Raw genomic sequence first — 18,778 nt, 5'->3', positions numbered from 1 at the left:
TTACTACGACATCTGCAGTGCATGACTGGACGAACCAAGTCCTGGGCCCAGTGAAAGAACATTTGAAAGGCCCTTCTGTTGTTATTGGAGAGAAGAAATGGATGTCTTCAAGCTCATTTCCTACAATTCTACACATTTTGCCATAGGCAGAGTGCATTCAGTGCATTCATGTTCAAAGCATCATTTTTGAGGAATACAAGAAGTATTGAGTTGAAAATGTGATAATTGGTGGAGAACTGTAGATACCAATATCCCAGGCCCATGTTGCCCATGGTTAAGAACATACATTGTAGATTAATAATATTTGTGTTGGGGAGTAGTGAACTACATGTAGTTCAACTACCCGTGCGTCAATCTAAGTAACATAATAAAAAAATCCCCAGCAAAATCTGTCAATTTAAGCTAGAGATATCTGGGGGTTTTGCATGGGCTTCGTCTCATCCACCACATCTGCAGTGGAAGGTGGCCGAGCTGCAGCGGTGTTTGTCAGACCATGAGACATCCCGTAAATCGGTCAACAAAATAATATGACCACTATGTGGAAAGGGGAGACTCTCACGAACACGAACTTGATGGTCTTCTCTCCCCACGGGTGTCACGGGACTCATCTGAAGGTAACCCATACAAATGAATTGAAGTAAAGAGGTAGTTTTGTGCCAACACAAATAAGGGGTTAAATATGTGTCCCAAAAAATATATACAGTTGAAGTCAGAAGTTTACATACACTTACAGTGGGGAAAAAAAGTATTTAGTCAGCCACCAATTGTGCAAGTTCTCCCACTTAAAAAGATGAGAGAGGCCTGTAATTTTCATCATAGGTACACGTCAACTATGACAGACAAAATGAGAAAAAAAAAATCCAGAAAATCACATTGTAGGATTTTTAATGAATTCATTTGCAAATTATGGTGGAAAATAAGTATTCGGTCAATAACAAAAGTTTCTCAATACTTTGTTATATACCCTTTGTTGGCAATGACACAGGTCAAACGTTTTCTGTAAGTCTTCACAAGGTTTTCACACACTGTTGCTGGTATTTTGGCCCATTCCTCCATGCAGATCTCCTCTAGAGCAGTGATGTTTTGGGGCTGTCGCTGGGCAACACAGACTTTCAACTCCCTCCAAAGATTTTCTATGGGGTTGAGATCTGGAGACTGGCTAGGCCACTCCAGGACCTTGAAATGCTTCTTACGAAGCCACTCCTTCGTTGCCCGGGCGGTGTGTTTGGGATCATTGTCATGCTGAAAGACCCAGCCACGTTTCATCTTCAATGCCCTTGCTGATGGAAGGAGGTTTTCACTCAAAATCTCACGATACATGGCCCCATTCATTCTTTCCTTTACACGGATCAGTCGTCCTGGTCCCTTTGCAGAAAAACAGCCCCAAAGCATGATGTTTCCAGCCCCATGCTTCACAGTAGGTATGGTGTTCTTTGGATGCAACTCAGCATTCTTTGTCCTCCAAACACGACGAGTTGAGTTTTTACCAAAAAGTTATATTTTGGTTTCATCTGACCATATGACATTCTCCCAATCCTCTTCTGGATCATCCAAATGCACTCTAGCAAACTTCAGACGGGCCTGGACATGTACTGGCTTAAGCAGGGGGACACGTCTGGCACTGCAGGATTTGAGTCCCTTGCGGCGTAGTGTGTTACTGATGGTAGGCTTTGTTACTTTGGTCCCAGCTCTCTGCAGGTCATTCGCTAGGTCCCCCCGTGTGGTTCTGGGATTTTTGCTCACCGTTCTTGTGATCATTTTGACCCCACGGGGTGAGATCTTGTGTGGAGCGCCAGATCGAGGGAGATTATCAGTGGTCTTGTATGTCTTCCCTTTCCTAATAATTGCTCCCACAGTTGATTTCTTCAAACCAAGCTGCTTACCTATTGCAGACTCAGTCTTCCCAGCCTGGTGCAGGTCTACAATTTTGTTTCTGGTGTCCTTTGACAGCTCTTTGGTCTTGGCCATAGTGGAGTTTGGAGTGTGACTGTTTGAGGTTGTGGACAGGTGTCTTTTATACTGATAACAAGTTCAAACAGGTGCCATTAATACAGGTAACGAGTGGAGGACAGAGGAGCCTCTTAAAGAAGAAGTTACAGGTCTGTGAGAGCCAGAAATCTTGCTTGTTTGTAGGTGACCAAATACTTATTTTCCACCATAATTTGCAAATCAATTCATAAAAAATCCTACAATGTGATTTTCTGGAAAAAAAATTCTCAGTTTGTTTGTCATAGTTGACGTGTACCTATGATGAAAATTACAGGTCTCTCTCATCTTTTTAAGTGGGAGAACTTGCACAATTGGTGGCTGACTAAATACTTTTTTCCCCCACTGTAGGTGGAGTCATTAAAACTTGTTTTTCAACCATTCCACAAAATTCTTGTTAACAAACTATAGTTTTGGTAAGTCGGTTAGGACATCTACTTTGTGCATGACACAAGTAATTTTTCCAACAATTGTTTACAGACAGATTATTTCACTTATAATTCACTATCACAATTCCAGTGGGTCAGAAGTTTACATACACTAAGTTGACTGTGCCTTTAAACAGCTTGGAAAATTCCAGAAAATGATGTCATGGCTTTAGAAGCTTCTCATAGGCTAATTGACATAATTTGAGTCAATTGGAGGTGTACCTGTGGATGTATTTCAAGGCCTACCTTCAAACTCAGTGCATCTTTGCTTGATATCATGGGAAAATCAAAAGAAATCAGCCAAGACCTCAGAAAAGAAATTGTAGACCTCCACAAGTCTGGTTCATCCTTGGGAGCAATTTCCAAATGCCTGAAGGTACCACGTTCATCTGTACAAACAATAGTACGCAAGTATAAACACTATGGCACCACGCAACCGTCATACCGCTCAGGAAGGAGCGTTCTGTCTCCTAGAGATTAACATACTTTGGTGTGAAAAGTGCAAATCGATCCCAGAACAACAGCAAAGGACCTTGTGAAGATGCTGGAGGAAACAGGTACAAAAGTATCTATATCCACAGTAAAACGAGTCCTATATCAACATAACCTGAAAGGCCGCTCAGCAAGGAAGAAGCCACTGCTCCAAAACTGCCATAAAAAAGCCAGACTACGGTTTGCAACTGCACATGGGGACAAAGATCGTACTTTTTGGAGAAATGTCCTCTGGTCTGATGAAACAAAAAAAGAACTGTTTGGCCATAATGACCATCGTTATGTTTGGAGGAAAAAGGGGGTTGCTTGCAAGCAGAAGAACACCATCCCAACCGTGAAGCACGGTGGTGGCAGCGCTTTGCTGCAGGAGGGACTGGTGCACTTCACAAAATAGATGGCAACATGAGGAAGGAAAATTATGTGGATATATTGAAGCAACATCTCAAGACATCAGTCAGGAAGTTAAAGCTTGGTCGCAAATGGGTCTTCCAAATGGACAATGACCCCAAGCATACTTCCAAAGTTGTGGCAAAATGGCTTAAGGACAACAAAGTCAAGGTATTGGAGTGGCCATCACAAAGCCCTGACCTCAATCCTATAGAAAATGTGTGGGCAGAACTGAAAAAGCGTGTGTGAGCAAGGAGGCCTACAAACCTGACTCCGTTACACCAGCTCTGTCAGGAGGAATGGGCCAAATTTCCCCCAACTTATTGTGGGAAGCTTGTGGAAGGCTACCTGAAACGTTTGACCCAAGTTAAACAATTTAAAGGCAATGCTACCAAATACTAATTGAGTGTATGTAAACTTCTGACCCACTGGGAATGTGATGAAATAAATAAAAGCTGAAATAAATCATTCTCTCTACTATTATTCTGACATTTCACATTCTTAAAATAAAGTGGCGATCCTAACTGACCTAAGACAGGGAGGTTTTACTAGGATTAAATGTCAGGAATTGTGAAAAACTGAGTTTAAACGTATTTGGCCAAGGTGTATGCAAACTTCCGACTTCAACTGTATATGGTCCCAGTAAAAAGTTTGGACACAGCTACTCATTCAAGGGTTATTCTTTATTTTTACTATTTCCTACATCGTAGAATAATAGTGAAGACATCAAAACTATGAAATAGCACATATGGACTCATGTAGTAACTAAAAAAGTGTTAACCAAATTCAAATATATTTTATATTTGAGATTCTTCAAAGTAGCTACCCTTTGCCTTAATTACAGCTTTGCACACTCTTGGCATTCTCTCAACCAGCTTCATGAGGTAGTCACCTGGAATGCATTTCAATTAACAGGTGTGCCTTGTTAATTTCTGGAATTTATTTCCTTCTTAATGCGTTTGAGCCAATCAGTTGTGTTGTGACAAGGTAGGGGGGGTATACAGAAGATAGCCCTATTTGGTAAAAGACCAAGTCCATATTATGGCAAGAACAGCTCAAATAAGCAAAGAGAAACGACAGTCCACCACTACTTTAAGACATGAAGGTCAGTCAATACGGAACATTTCAAGAACTTAGAAAGTTTTTTCAAGTGCAGTCGCAAAAACCATCAAGCGCTATGATGAAACTGGCTCTCATGAGGACCGCCATAGGAAAGGAAGACCCGAAGTTACCTCTGCTGCAGAGGATAAGTTCATTAGAGTTACCAGCCTCAGAAACTGCAGCCCAAATAAATGCTTCACAGATTTCAAGTAACAGACACATCTCAACATCATTGCTGCAAAGAAGCCACTACTAAAGGACACTAATAAGAGGAATAGACTTGCTTGGGCCAAGAAACATGAGCAATGTTTATTAGACAAGTGGAAATCTGTTCTTTGGTCTGATGAGTCCAAATGTGAGATTTTTGGTTCCAACTGCCGTGTCTTTGTGAGACGCAGAGTAGGTGAACGGATGATTTCTGCATGTGTGGTTCCCACCGTGGAGCATGGAGGAGGAGGTGTGATGATGTGGGGGTGCTTTGCTGGTGACACTGTCTGTGATATATTTAGAATTCAAGGCACACAACCAGCATGGCTACCACAGCATTCTGCAGCGATACGCCATCCCATCTGGTTTGCGCTTAGTGGGACTATCATTTGTTTTTCAACAGGACAATGACCCAACACACCTCCAGGCTGTGTAAGGGCTATTTGACTAAGGACGAGAGTGATGGAGTGCTGCATCAAATGACCTGGCCTCCACAATCACCCGACCTCAACCCAATTGAGATGGTTTGGGATGAGTTGGACCGCAGAGTGAAGGAAAAGCAGCCAACAAGTGCTCAGCATATGTGGGAACTCCTTCAAGACTGTTGGAAAAGCATTCCCTGCGAAGCTGATTGAGAGAATCCCAAGAGTGTGCAAAGCTGTCATCAAGGCAAGGGGTGGCTACTTTGAAGAATCTCAAATATAAAATATATTTTGATTTGTTTAACACTTTTTTGGTTACTATTTGATTTCATATGTGCTATTTCATAGTTTTTATGTCTTCACTATTATTCTACAATGTAGAAAATAGTCAAAATAAAGAAATATCCTTGAATGAGTAGGTGTGTCCAAACCTTTGACTGGTACTGTATATTTCCTAGATATATGACAGACACTTCAAAACCATTTTTTGCCATTTATGAATGTGTTATTCAATGTGTTTCTGTGGGCTATAGTAGTAAAGGCCAAATTCAATATTTTATCAAATCATTTTTGTATTTATTTATTTTATAACGTAAGGGGTCCTAAAATTCTAAATAGCTAAATGATCCATGGTATGTCCAATCTTAAAATAATTCCATATGTTAGCTTAGTAGAACCCCTTAGTAGAACTAGATTGTAGTGTGGTTGTAGCATGTTTTAATAAAGGTTATTTTACATTTGACATTTTAGTCAATTAGCAGACGCTCCTATCCAGAGCGACTTACAAATAGTGAGTGCATATATATATATATTTTTAAAGGTTTTGTGTGTTACTAGGTTGTAGTGGGGTTGTAGCATGGTTTGATAAAGGTAATGAAACGGTTTTGTATGTGACTAGGTTGTAGTATGGTTGTAGCAGGGTTTGATAAAGGTAATGAAAAGGTTTTGTATGTGACTAGGTTGTAGTGGGGTTGTAGCATGTTAATAAAGGTTATAAGAAGGTTTTGTGTGTGGTACTGACCTTTCGAGGGGCTCCTGAGTAGCGTTTGTTGTAGTCTGTGATTTCTCCCAGAACCTCCCTCTCTTTTCTGTCTGACCAACCCTCACTGAACAGACGATACATGACCCTGACCTAAGAGAGAGAGAGAGAGAATCCATTCCAGTTACATTCAATCAATTCTGAACCATTATTCATCACTTTTATTCAACTTAAAGGGATAGTTCACCCAAATTACAAAATTGCATGTTGGTTTCCTTACCCAGTAAGCTGTCTATTGACAAGGTTTGACAGCAATCCATGCTTTGGTTTAGTTCCCTGGCACTGTTTCCAAATGCTAACGTTTTAACATTTGTGGCACAAATCCCATTCAAGTCATGGGACCAATATTAGCATTTTTTGCACATCATGTCCAAATCATCCAAAAGTATCTAAATTTGATTGTGAAGCTCACAAAAGTCACTTATAGATGATTTGAACATAATGCGTGAAAAATGCCAGGGAAACTAAACCAAAGCATGGATTGCTGTCATAACTTGTACATAGACTGCTTCAGGGTAAGGAAACCAATGTGCCATTTTGTAATTTGGGTGAACTATCCCTTTAAATAATTTTGCTCCATTTCTTGTCAGATAACAAGTGTAACATCATGGTAATAATGGCTGTTTCTACAGTTGGGTGTATCTTGCTTACCTTTTGTCTACACAGAGGGCAGCTTATGGCATCCAGCCAGGACCCATGTCTCCAGTAAGAGATCAGACAGGGAGCTGCAGACAGAGAAACAAGGTAATATAAATAAGTACTCAATCACTTCTATTTTCATTAATATTTTTACCCCCAAAACAACGATTCACCATTAAGAAACACTGTCATATTGCTAGTGTAGTGTGTTTATATTATTGTGCGTGAGGCGGAATGCGGGTATGAGCAAAATGCTGACGGCAGCATTAGAAGCTGTTGTAGTAGTGATATGACCTTGAATTAACACACACTTGGATGGTGTTTAAGTGTAAAGTACAGCTCCTCTCTCTCCCACTCTCTCTCTTACTCGCTCTCTCTCTCTGAGGGGAAGGCAGGGTTAAGTGTGGCAGGTAGGGTGGAGTAGTTATTGCATCACGTGATGATGACACAGACAATGGTCAAGGTTAGGTGAAGGAGAGGGAGAGGAGATTGGCCGTTGCTACTATCATTATCAACCACTATCTTAACCCACCACTGATATACAGTGCATTCAGAAAGTATTCATACCCCTTGACTTACAGTGGCTTGCGAAAGTATTCACCACCCTTGGCATTTTTCCTATTTTGTTGCCTTACAACCTGGAATTAAAATCGATTTTTTGGGGGTTTGTATCATTTGATTTACACAACATGCCTACCACTTTGAAGATGCAAAATATTTTTTGGGGTGAAACAAACAAGAAATAAGACAAAAAAACAGAAAACTTGAGCGTGCATAACTATTCACCCCCCCAAAGTCAATACTTTGTAGAGCCACCTTTTGCAGCAATCACAGCTGCAAGTCTCTTGGGGTATGTCTCTATAAGCTTGGCACATCTAGCCACTGGGATTTTTGCCCATTCTTCAAGGCAAAACTGCTCCAGCTCCTTCAAGTTGGATGGGTTCCGCTGGTGTCCAGCAATCTTTAAGTCATACCACAGATTCTCAATTGGATTGAGGTCTGGGCTTTGACTAGGCCATTCCAAGACATTTAAATGTTTCACCTTAAACCACTTGAGTGTTGCTTTAGCAGTATGCTTAGGGTCATTGTCCTGCTGGAAGGTGAACCGCCATCCCAGTCTCAAATCTCTGGAAGACTGAAACAGGTATCCCTCAAGAATTTCCCTGTATTTAGCGCCATCCATCATTCCTTCAATTCTGACCAGTTTCCCAGTCCCTGCCGATGAAAATCATCCCCACAGCATGATGCTGCCACCACCTGTGACACTCTGGCTCCATGGACTTTGATATTTGAGCCAGGGTTGTTCATTTTCATTTGTTTGGGTGTATTTCTATGTTGGGGTGTCTAGGTTGTTGATTTCTATGTTTGGTTTTGTGCTTGATTAGTCATATGACTCCCAATCGGAGGTAACGAGTGTCAGCTGTCGGCTCGTTATCTCTGATTGGGAGCCATATTTATACTGTGTGGTTTCTCCTTGGTTTTGTGGGTTTTTGTTCCGTTTCTGTCAGTTTAGCAGAGGACTTCACGAATCGTCGTTTGTTTTGTATTTTACGTGCTTTACTCTATTAAAGTTATCATGTTCACTCAACGCGCTGCGCTTTGGTCCGTTCATTCATCAGACGATCGTGACAGAAAAACCCACCACAAAAAGACCAAGCAGCGTGTCAAGCGGCAACAGGACCTACCTACACAGGATTTATGGACTCCCATAAAGGATTCATGGACATGGGAGGAGATTCTGGATGGTGAGGGGCCTTGGGATCAACCGGGAGAATATCGCCGTCCTCGTGAAGAGCGGGAGGCAGCTAAAGCCGAGAGGCGGCGATATGAGGAGGCAGCACGGAGGCAAGGCTGGAAGCCCGAGAGTACTACCCAAAAATTTCTTGGGGGGGGGCTAGAAGGGAGTGTGGCGAAGTCAGGTAGGAGACCTGCGCCTACTCCCTGGACTGACCGTGGAGAGCGAGAGTACGGGCAGACACCGTGTTACGCAGTAGAGCGCATGGTGTCTCCTGTACGCAGGCATAGCCCGGTTCGGTACATTCCGGCTCCACGTATCGGCCGGGCTAGACTGAGCATTGAGCCAGATGTCATGAGGCCGGCCCCACGCATCCGGTCACCAGTGCGTCTCCTCGGGCCGGCTTACATGGCACCAGCCTTACGCATGGTGTCCCCGGTTCGCCTACATAGCCCGGTGCGGGTTATTCCACCTCCCTGTACTGGTCAGGCGACGGGGAGCATACAACCAGGTAAGGTTGGTCAGGCTCAGTGCTCAAGGGAGCCAGTATGCCTGCACGGTCCGGTATTTCCGGCACCACCTCCTGTCTCCAGTCCAGTACCACCAGTGCCTACACCACGCACTAAGCCTCCTGTGTGTTCCCCGAGTCCTGTGCGTCCTGTTCCTGCTTCCCGCACTAGCCCTGAGATGCGTGTCCTCAGCCCGGTACCTCCAGTTCTGGCACCACGCATCAGGCCTACGGTGCGTCCCCAGGGCCAAGCATGCCCTGTTGCTTCTCCCCGCACTAGCCCTGAGATGCGTGTCCTCAGCCCGGTACCTCCAGTTCCGGCACCACGCATCAGGCCTACGGTGCGTCCCCAGGGCCAAGCATGCCCTGTTGCTTCTCCCCGCACTAGCCCTGAGATGCGTGTCCTCAGCCCGGTACCTCCAGTTCCGGCACCACGCACCAGGCCTACGGTGCGCCTCAGACGGCCAGAGTCTGCCGTCTGCCCAACGGGGCCTGAACTGTCCGTCTGCCCAACGCCGTCTGAACTGCCCGTCTGCCCAACGGCGCCTGAACTGTCCGTCTGCCCAACGCCGTCTGAACTGCCCGTCTGCCCAACGGCGCCTGAACTGCCCGTCTGCCCAACGGCGCCTGAACTGCCCGTCTGCCCTATGGCGCCTGAACTGCCCGTCTGCCAAGCGTTGCATAAGCCGCCCGTCTGTACTGAGCCTGCAAAGCCGCCCGTCTGCCATGAGCCTTCAGAGCCGTCCGCCAGACCGGAGCCGCTAGAGCCTTCCGCCAGACAGGAGCCGCTAGAGCCTTTCGCCAGACAGGAGCAGCCAGAGCCTTCCGCCAGACAGGATCAGCCAGAGCCTTCCGCCAGACAGGATCAGCCAGAGCCTTCCGCCAGACAGGATCAGCCAGAGCCGTCCGCCAGACAGGATCAGCCTGAGCCTTCCGCCAGCCATGAGCAGCCAGGTCCGTCAGCCAGCCATGAACAGCCAGATCCGTCAGCCAGCCATGAGCAGCCAGATCCGTCAGCCAGCCATGAGCAGCCAGATTCGTCAGCCAGCCATGAGCCGTCTAGCCAGGATCCGCCAGAGCCGTCCAGCCAGGATCCGCCAGAGCCGTCCAGCCAGGATCCGCCAGAGCCGTCCAGCCCGGATCCGCCAGCCAGCCAGGATCCGCCAGAGCCAGCCAGCCAGGATCCGCCATTCAGTCCGGAGCTGCCCCTCAGTCCGGTGCTGCCCCTTAGTCAGGTACTGTCCCTTAGCCCGGTGCTGCCCCTTAGCCCGGTGCTGCCCCTTAGCCCGGTGCTGCCCCTTATCCCGGTGCTGCCCCTTATCCCGGTGCTGCCCCTTAGTCCGGTGCTGCCCCTTAGTCCGGTGTTGCCCCTTAGTCCAGGTGGGGTTAGTTGGAGGGTGGTCATTGGGAGGAGGCTACTGAAGCAGGTTGTGACTGTGGTGGGGTGGGGATCACGACCGGGGCCAGAGCCGCCACCGTGGACAGACGCCCACCCAGACCCTCCCCTAGTCCTTATGTTGGTGCGCCCGGAGTTCGCACCTTTAGGGGGGGGTACTGTGACACTCTGGCTCCATGGACTTTGATATTTGAGCCAGGGTTGTTCATTTTCATTTGTTTGGGTGTATTTCTATGTTGGGGTGTCTAGGTTGTTGATTTCTATGTTTGGTTTTGTGCTTGATTAGTCATATGACTCCCAATCGGAGGTAACGAGTGTCAGCTGTCGGCTCGTTATCTCTGATTGGGAGCCATATTTATACTGTGTGGTTTCTCCTTGGTTTTGTGGGTTTTTGTTCCGTTTCTGTCAGTTTAGCAGAGGACTTCACGAATCGTCGTTTGTTTTGTATTTTACGTGCTTTACTCTATTAAAGTTATCATGTTCACTCAACGCGCTGCGCTTTGGTCCGTTCATTCATCAGACGATCGTGACACCACCATGCTTCACTGTGGGGATGGTGTTCTCGGTGTGATGAGAGGTGTTGGGTTTGCGCCAGACATAGCATTTTCCTTGATGGCCAAAAAGCTCAATTTTAGTCTCATATGACCAGAGTACCTTCTTCCATATGTTTGGGGAATCTCCCACATGCCTTTTGGCGAACACCAAACGTGTTTGCTTATTATTTTCTTTAAGCAATGGCTTTTTTTCTGGCCACTCTTCCATAAAGCCCAGCTCTGTGGAGTGTACGGCTTAAAGTGGTCCTATGGACATACTCCAATCTCCGCTGTGGAGCTTTGCAGCTCCTTCAGGGTTATCTTTGGTCTCTTTGTTGCCTCTCTGATTAATGCCCTCCTTGCCTGGTCCGTGAGTTTTGGTGGGCGGCCCTCTCTTGGCAGGTTTGTTGTGGTGCCATATTCTTTCCATTTTTTAATAATGGATTTAATGGTGCTCCGTGGGATGTTCAAAGTTTCAGATATTTTTTTATAACCCAACCCTGATCTGTACTTCTCCACAACTTTGTCCTTGACTTGTTTGGAGAGCTCCTTGGTCTTCATGGTGCCCCTTGCTTAGTGGTGTTGCAGACTCTGGGGCCTTTCAGAACAGGTGTATATATACTGAGATCATGTGACAGATCATGTGACACTTAGATTGCACATAGGTGGACTTTATTTAACTAATTATGTGACATCTGAAGGTAATTGGTTGCACCAGACCTTATTTAGGGACTTCATAGCAAAGGGGGTGAATACATGTCCACGCACCACTTTTCCGTTATTTATTTTTTAGAATTTTTTGAAACAAGTTATTTTTTTCATTTCACTTCACCAATTTGGACTATTTGTGTATATCCATTACATGAAATCCAAATAAAAATCAATTTAAATTACAGGTTATAATGCAACAAAATAGGAAAAAACGCCAAGGGGGATGAATACTTTTGCAAGGCACTGTATTCCACATTTTGTTGTGTTACAGCCTGAATTCAAAATGTATATATGTATATATTTTTTTACCCATCTACGCACAATATCCCACAATGACAAAGTTATGTTGTTATACATTTTAGCAAATCAATTGAAAATGAAATACAGAAATCTCATTTACATAAGTATTCACACCTCAATACATGTTAGAATCATTTTTGGCAGCGATTACAGTGCTGAGTCTTTCTGGGTAAGTCTCTAAGAGCTTTGCACACCTGGATTGTACAGTATTTGCACATTATTATTAAAAAAATTATCCAAGCTCTGTCAAGTTGGTTGTTAATCGTTGTTAGACAGCCATTTTCAAGTCTTGCCATAGATTTTCAAGGCGATTGAAGTCAAAACTGTAATTAGGCCACTTAGGAACATTCAATGTAAACTTGGTAAGCAACTCCAGTGTATATTTGGCCTTATGTTTTCGGTTATTGTCCTGCTGAAAGGTGAATTTGTCTCCCAGTGTCTCTTGGAAAGCAGACTGAAGCAGGTTTTGCCTGTGCTTAGCTCTATTCCATTTATTTTTATTCTAAAAAACTCCCTAGTTCTTAACAATGACAAGCATACCCATAACATGAGGCAGTTGCTCAGTGTTGGATTTGCCCCAAACATAAGACTTTGCATTTAGGCCAAAAATTGTATTCCTTTGCTGTGTTTTTTTTTACAGTATTACTTTAGTGCCTTGTTGCATACAATATTGTTGGATTTGCCCCAAACATAACACTTTGTATTCAGGACATAAAGTTAATTTCTTTGCCACAATTTTTGCAGTTTTACTTTAGTGCCTTATTGCAAACAGGATGCATGTTTTGGAATATTTTTATTCTGTACAGGCTTCCTTCTTTTCACTCTGTCATTTAGGTTAGTATTGTGCAGTAACTACAATGTTGTTGATCCATCCTCAGTTTTCTCCAATCACAGCCATTAAACTCTATAGCTGTTTTGAAATCAACATTGGCCTCATGGTGAAATCCCTGAGCGGTTTCCTTCCTCTCCGTCAACTGAGTTAGGAAGGACACCTGTATCTTTGTAGTGACTGGATGTATTGATACACCATCCAAAGTGTAATTAATAACTTCACCATGCTCAAAATAATATTCAATGTCTGCTTTTTTACCCATCTACCAATATGTGCCCTTCTTTGTGAGGCATTGGAAAACCTCCCTGGTCTTTGTGGTTGAATCTGTGTTTGAAATTCACTGCTTGACTGAGATACAGGTTACAGAGATTAGGTAGTTATTAAAAATCTTGTTAAACACTGTTCTTGCACACAGAGTGAGTTCATGCAACTTATTATGTGAATTGTTAAGCACATTTTTACTTCTGAACGTATTTAGGCTTGCCATAACAAAGGAGTTAAATACTTATTTACTCAAGATATTTCAGCTTTTCATTTTTTATTAATTTGTAAACATTTCTTAAAACATACTTCCACTTTGACATTATGGGATATTGTGTGTAGGCCAGTGACACAGAATCTCAATGTAATCAATTTTACATTCAGGCTGTAACACAACAAAATGTGGAAAAAGTCAAGGGGTGTGAATACTTTCTGAAGGCACTGTAGCTGTCTTTGACTGTTGTCCCACTTCTGTAATGAGGTTATGGTCAAAACAGACAGTTTTGCCTACTCAGGGATAGCAAACAGAACTGGATCGAAAAGGTATTTAAAAGGTGTGAAATCCCAGGTACTCTTGATTTAGCAAGCTTGTATTTTGCACTTTTGGGACTATTTCATTGGTTCTATTGAGCCTGACAAACTAAGTATTTAAATTGTACATTTGTGTTCGACCCAGGTACGATAGCAAGACAACGACCAGACTGGCAGCCAGGTTGTCATAACAATGCCATAGGATCACCATACCCTAGGACCCTTTTAGACCATGGATGGCCTGGGGGGAGTTTGCACACGCATGCTAAAAACGTCCTTCCTCTTTTCCATGGTTTCCATAGTGACCCTACGTGACTCTGGCTAAATGAGAGAGATGTGTGTGAATGAGCAAAGCCTGAGTGTGTGTGATCTCCGTCAGGTGGGAGCCACTATAGCAATGGTTGTGAAATACTAAACCCCCCCCACCCCACCCAGGCTAGACAGGTCTTGGGGCTCTCATCATGTTATACCGATAGAAAAACGGATGCTTCGTTGGCCAGATAGATGGACAGACAATAGAGTTAAATAGATTCCCCCTGACCTGCTGCTGTAGTCAGTGTGTTGTATGGCACTTTCATATGTAATGTAAATGTTAATATGCTACCTTCTGGGCTCTAAAGAGCTCTTTATCTCTGTACAAGTCTCTCTTAACCCTTAGATAAATTCGATCATGTGCAGGTGGTGGTGATGGTAGTCATGGTGCTGTCTTACCACAGAAGAGATGGCCACAGTTGGTCTGTACGGGGAAGCTGGCAGTTTGTAGACACACAGGGCAGAGCCAGTCTCTGTGGCCCGCGGATGGACAGATCTGAGAGGAGTTCTTGGGAGAGAGAGGAATACATTGGTACAGTTAGATAGGTAAGTATAACACCAGTTTCTGTTTCTCCTCTGCACTTAATTGATCACTAAAGAGAAAGGCAGTCCCATGTCTAAAACTGGCAGACACTGTGGCCTTCAGGAACATGAGATACACACCTCTGGAATAGCAGTGAAATAACAGAAACATGCACCAGGGAAGAGATGAGGCCAAGGTCCTATAAATGGACCTCAGTGGACCTCATCATAAGGAAATATCAGCTCTGAAATGATCAAGGTCTAAGTTAGCTTGCCAGCTGGAGGGAGCCCTACCATCCCCTCCTTCCCTCCAGACTGCCTCTCTTCTAAGCATTATTAATAACAGTAATTGTTATTTGTAAGAGTAAGAGTTATTATCAGTTAATAACATTAATCACAATAAAACAACTAACAACAATAACAAACGAAGACAGTGACATTACTCCGACATAACCAGGAATCATATGGGTAGAGCATCTAAACTTCTCTGTCCAAAAGAACCATGTTCTGTTATGAATGTAACAAAAAGTACAATGTAATTACACTGGTCTTTGTAGCTGCAATAATTTTAGCACTATGGAAAGTATGGCCACTATTTCTCCTGATTCGTTACAGACAGTCATTTATAAATACAAAAGACATGCAGCAAAACTTTGCTATACTAAAATCAATGTTTTCTAATGTCAAAAATGATTGACATTGTGGCATGCATCGATTGACACTGCAGTGTGATTGTAGTGGTTGTCACATGAGGGCTTAGAACCCTGCCCCCTAGCATTCTTAGATGTTAGGGGTCATCCGTAATTGACCCAGTGTGTGTGTGTGTGCGTGTGTGTTTGTGTGTGACCTCACCTTGCTGTAGGTCACATGTTTGAGGGATGTTCGGTCCTGTGTGTGTTCTGAGGATGATCCTAGGTGACCCTGACCCACTGTGACCTCAGGGAGAGGGTCACATCTGGAGGAGGTGGGGGTGGGAGAGGAGATTGGGGAGAGGAGGAGGGGGGGGACATGAATTATATTGTGTTAAGGCTCAGACTGGCCCCACTTTAAATGGATTTACTCGGTGCAGCCAAATTCTGGCGTGCAACAATTCATTTAACAAACTATCAGCCACCATAGCTGTACAACTTGTTGCTTGTTGGAAGTTGCAGTTGACACTGAATGAAGTCAGTAGATAGTTTGTCCAACATCTATACATTGTCTATAGAGGACAATACACATATTTTGCAACCAAACTGGGATCTTGTGGCTATTTGCCCAGTGCAAGTTTTGTTAGTTGGTAAAAAGCTAGTAACCAGATACTAGATACCCCATCATGTTCCCCCTATACCAAGTACCCAAACTAGTTAACTGTGAAAACCATCTGGATTCCAGATACACACCACCCCAAGCTACCAGACCTTTACAGTCTATTTACCAGACACCCAACCACACCTATACTAGCAGCCTCTGTAGTGTGTGAGTGGATGGTGTGTAGAGGAGAGGGTACAGACCCCCTGTTTATATCCAGAGAGAAGAAGACTTACCTGGGATGAGAGCTGTGTGAGGTGTGCATGGTCTGATTCATCTGGCAGCTGGAAGTGTAGGTCTGGTAGCTGTAAACAGACAGTGAGTGTCTCCTAGACACTCATGAGAGTGTGTCTCTGTAGAGTGTGTGTTTCCCGGAGAGGCTAGAGAAGGAAATGCTTCCTGACTGCATCACTGTACACAATAAATCTGACTGGTCAGTTAATCATTAACACGGCTGCCTGCCTGGAAGAGACCTAGAGACCACCAGTGCACGTTATTGATTGCAGTGAATGTCAATGTACTAGGATGACATAACATAAAAGCAGATTCTCTAATATGTGATAGATGTGATTGGTAAATGTTATTATAACATGAAATCAAAAAGGGCTCTAAACAAAAACCAGGCAGCGTTTCCGTGGCCATTCCCATCTCCAAATTCTATTTTGATCATGCGACCACCCACACAAGTTCAAAGCTATCCTGTTTGGCCCCTCCTTTTCAGTCTTAATAGGTTAGTGCCAACTTGGCAATGATTTACTGTAAGTTTACAGAGTTTAAAGCCCCGGCCCACATACTTTACCATAAAATACCAGCTCTGTGGTGAAATAGAGTTGTGAAAAACCTTATTGTTGTCTATCAATCCATTTGTATTGGACTCATAGAGATGTATAGAGATCTTTACTTTGGAATAAGCTGTTTTAGCATGGACATTGCCATTAAGGGCTTCCACCATTTTAAAGTAGTCAACTGGGCGGGTATTCCTATGGGTTGAAGCAATCAGCCAATGATCAGAGCATTGTCATCTTCTTCAAATTGGGTTGTATGGTTTGTATCTGGCTTTAAGCAATATCAGCGCCATCTAGTGGCCACAATAAATGAATAACACAGAAGAGTTGGTTCAAGACTCCTGCACTGCAAGTCCTGGTAAATCACCAATTGCTTTACACTTTTTTAAAACACAAGGGAAGAAGAAAATTGACTACTTTAAAATTAAGAATGCCTCAATGGCGCTGCCCATGCTTTCACAGATGCCATAATGGCACAGATACAAAGTTGAGACCTCTTTCCATCTCTTTGAGGGGCACCCCAGTTGAAAGGAATATCAAACCCTCTAAATTCACTAGGATTGGTACAAATGTCATCATAATAGTCTTAATACGTAGGTCTGTCACATTCGTACTGGTAAAGATACCGTAGATACAGATTAGCATTGCCCAAGGTCAAGATTACAACTGAATTCCCACAGTCTGCCAAGCTAATGAGTAATAAGGAACTGTTATCAGCAAGCGTATGTTTGCAACGTGAAAATATTCACGTATAATGTTGAACTGTTTTGTCTGTTACAGCGCTTCACAGTCTGCGTCCTTGAATTCTGCAAAAATATGCCAGCAAACATTTACACAAACGTTCACCCTACACTTCTTGATCTCAAGGACAGGATCAAAATGCCTCAGAATGTCTAAAAATAGCAGGAGTCGATCGATGTGGCAGGGGTCAGGGGTCAGGGGGTGAAAGCTGAGCTAACAGGCTAAGAGTGACTTTGTTCTCCCTCTGACACAGGGAGAGAGAAAGAGAGAAGGAGAGAGAGAAAGTGAGAGAGGGAGAGAGGTTCTATTCTAGCTAGATGGGCCACTGGAGGTGGCTTAAATCCAGTGTCATGTCACTAACACACACACACACACACACGCAGTTTGTCCCACATTCCTTACTAAGGCATCGTGGCTGGCCATCGAGTCCAAGTCAAATAAACACATGACATTACAAAAGACTAAGCATGCTCAATAGAGAACCTCAAATGAAATCACTTTTTAGTCCAGGAGTAGACTTAATCTGGGTCTGGGAACCCGGTCCTATAGGTGTCAGCAGCTGATAAACAAACAGGCAGTGATCTGTTGAGTCAGATAAAGTATATTAACTGAGTATGAGTTCAAAGCCTTTACCTATCTACCATTAAGATTATTTTGGGGGTCAAGTGCTTGAGGAAAACACTTCAGTGGGTCCACATTTTGACTCATGGGGTCTGTGCCACCAGGTATGGTAAAGGAAATAGACCCTGATTTTCTTGTCATGAAACCAGAGTTTCCCTCCTAATCTTAACTGTGTCAAATTAGACTGTAATAAAAAGTTAATTCCTCACATAAGAACACACACACACACACACACACACACACACACACACACACACACACACACACACACACACACACACACAAGTGAGATTCATTAACCATTAACATGAAGAATAGGATTGTGGGTAGCTGACTCAAACTACTCCAGGGTAGTTCAACTAGCCATTCCTTTGAATTTGTCTACACCTGACCTCAGGTTTATTGTACAGGAAATGCAATGTATGAGAGGTTATGGTAAAACAGAGATTCAAGTGTGACACTTTCACAGTGCTCTTCATGAGAATCATTCCAAATGTAAATCATTGGCTTACCTGTTCACTTTAGATTTGCCATTCAGATGTCACTAACCAGTCACTAACATATACACACAGTATCCCACACACATACTGGGTTCCTTCTTGCTTTACTTTCTGACTTCCCTAGTGAATCTTACTTGATTGGATAGGTAAGCTATATGGTAAAGGCTCTATATTACCCATATGATTTTAATATCGACCAAGTAGCCTAACTATCACTGTTCAATATCGGTGAAGAGAAGTCGTGAAAATACCGAGAAAAGGCAGCAAGGTTTTAGAATGGAATCCAGCTCAGATAATTGAGGCGTTCAGCAAATCCTTGATTCTGCTCTGTGATTGGCTCCACATAGACCTGTCAGTCAGTCAGATATTCAACCTGATTGGTCTGTCTGTTCCAGTCAGAAGACACCATTGGTGTTTCATTCCTCGTTCTTGGGTTCTTGCGCTCTTTATCGCTTCAATCCCCATCCGTCTCAACAGAAAACGTCAAAGCGCGAGGCAG

The 18,778-nt window shown here is 43.7% G+C and overlaps 1 protein-coding gene across 2 annotated transcripts in view; it reads right to left on the bottom strand.

Moving 5' to 3' along the window:
• Positions 1 to 18,608, bottom strand: part of LOC311131191 (E3 ubiquitin-protein ligase RNF170-like) — a 20,058-nt gene extending 1,450 nt beyond the window's left edge. Inside the window, exons 1-7 of one of the 2 annotated variants that reach the window (XM_084164041.1) lie at positions 18,292 to 18,586; positions 15,869 to 16,043; positions 15,195 to 15,297; positions 14,220 to 14,328; positions 6,714 to 6,787; positions 6,045 to 6,155; positions 423 to 608 (exon numbers count right to left, since the gene is read on the bottom strand). In XM_084164041.1, the coding sequence (XP_084020167.1) occupies positions 438 to 608; positions 6,045 to 6,155; positions 6,714 to 6,787; positions 14,220 to 14,328; positions 15,195 to 15,297; positions 15,869 to 15,909 (609 nt within the window). In that variant the 5' untranslated portion in view covers positions 15,910 to 16,043; positions 18,292 to 18,586 and the 3' untranslated portion in view covers positions 423 to 437. Of the gene's footprint in view, positions 1 to 422; positions 609 to 6,044; positions 6,156 to 6,713; positions 6,788 to 14,219; positions 14,329 to 15,194; positions 15,298 to 15,868; positions 16,044 to 18,291 lie in introns of those variants that run through there. The other variant, XM_084164040.1, reaches the window with a different exon arrangement.
• Between the last annotated feature and the right edge of the window lie 170 nt (positions 18,609 to 18,778).

The sequence above is a fragment of the Coregonus lavaretus genome (assembly GCF_964263955.1).
Source record: "Coregonus lavaretus genome assembly, chromosome: 6".
Taxonomy (NCBI): Eukaryota; Metazoa; Chordata; class Actinopteri; order Salmoniformes; family Salmonidae; genus Coregonus; species Coregonus lavaretus.
This window is presented reverse-complemented; position numbering and strand designations above follow the sequence as displayed.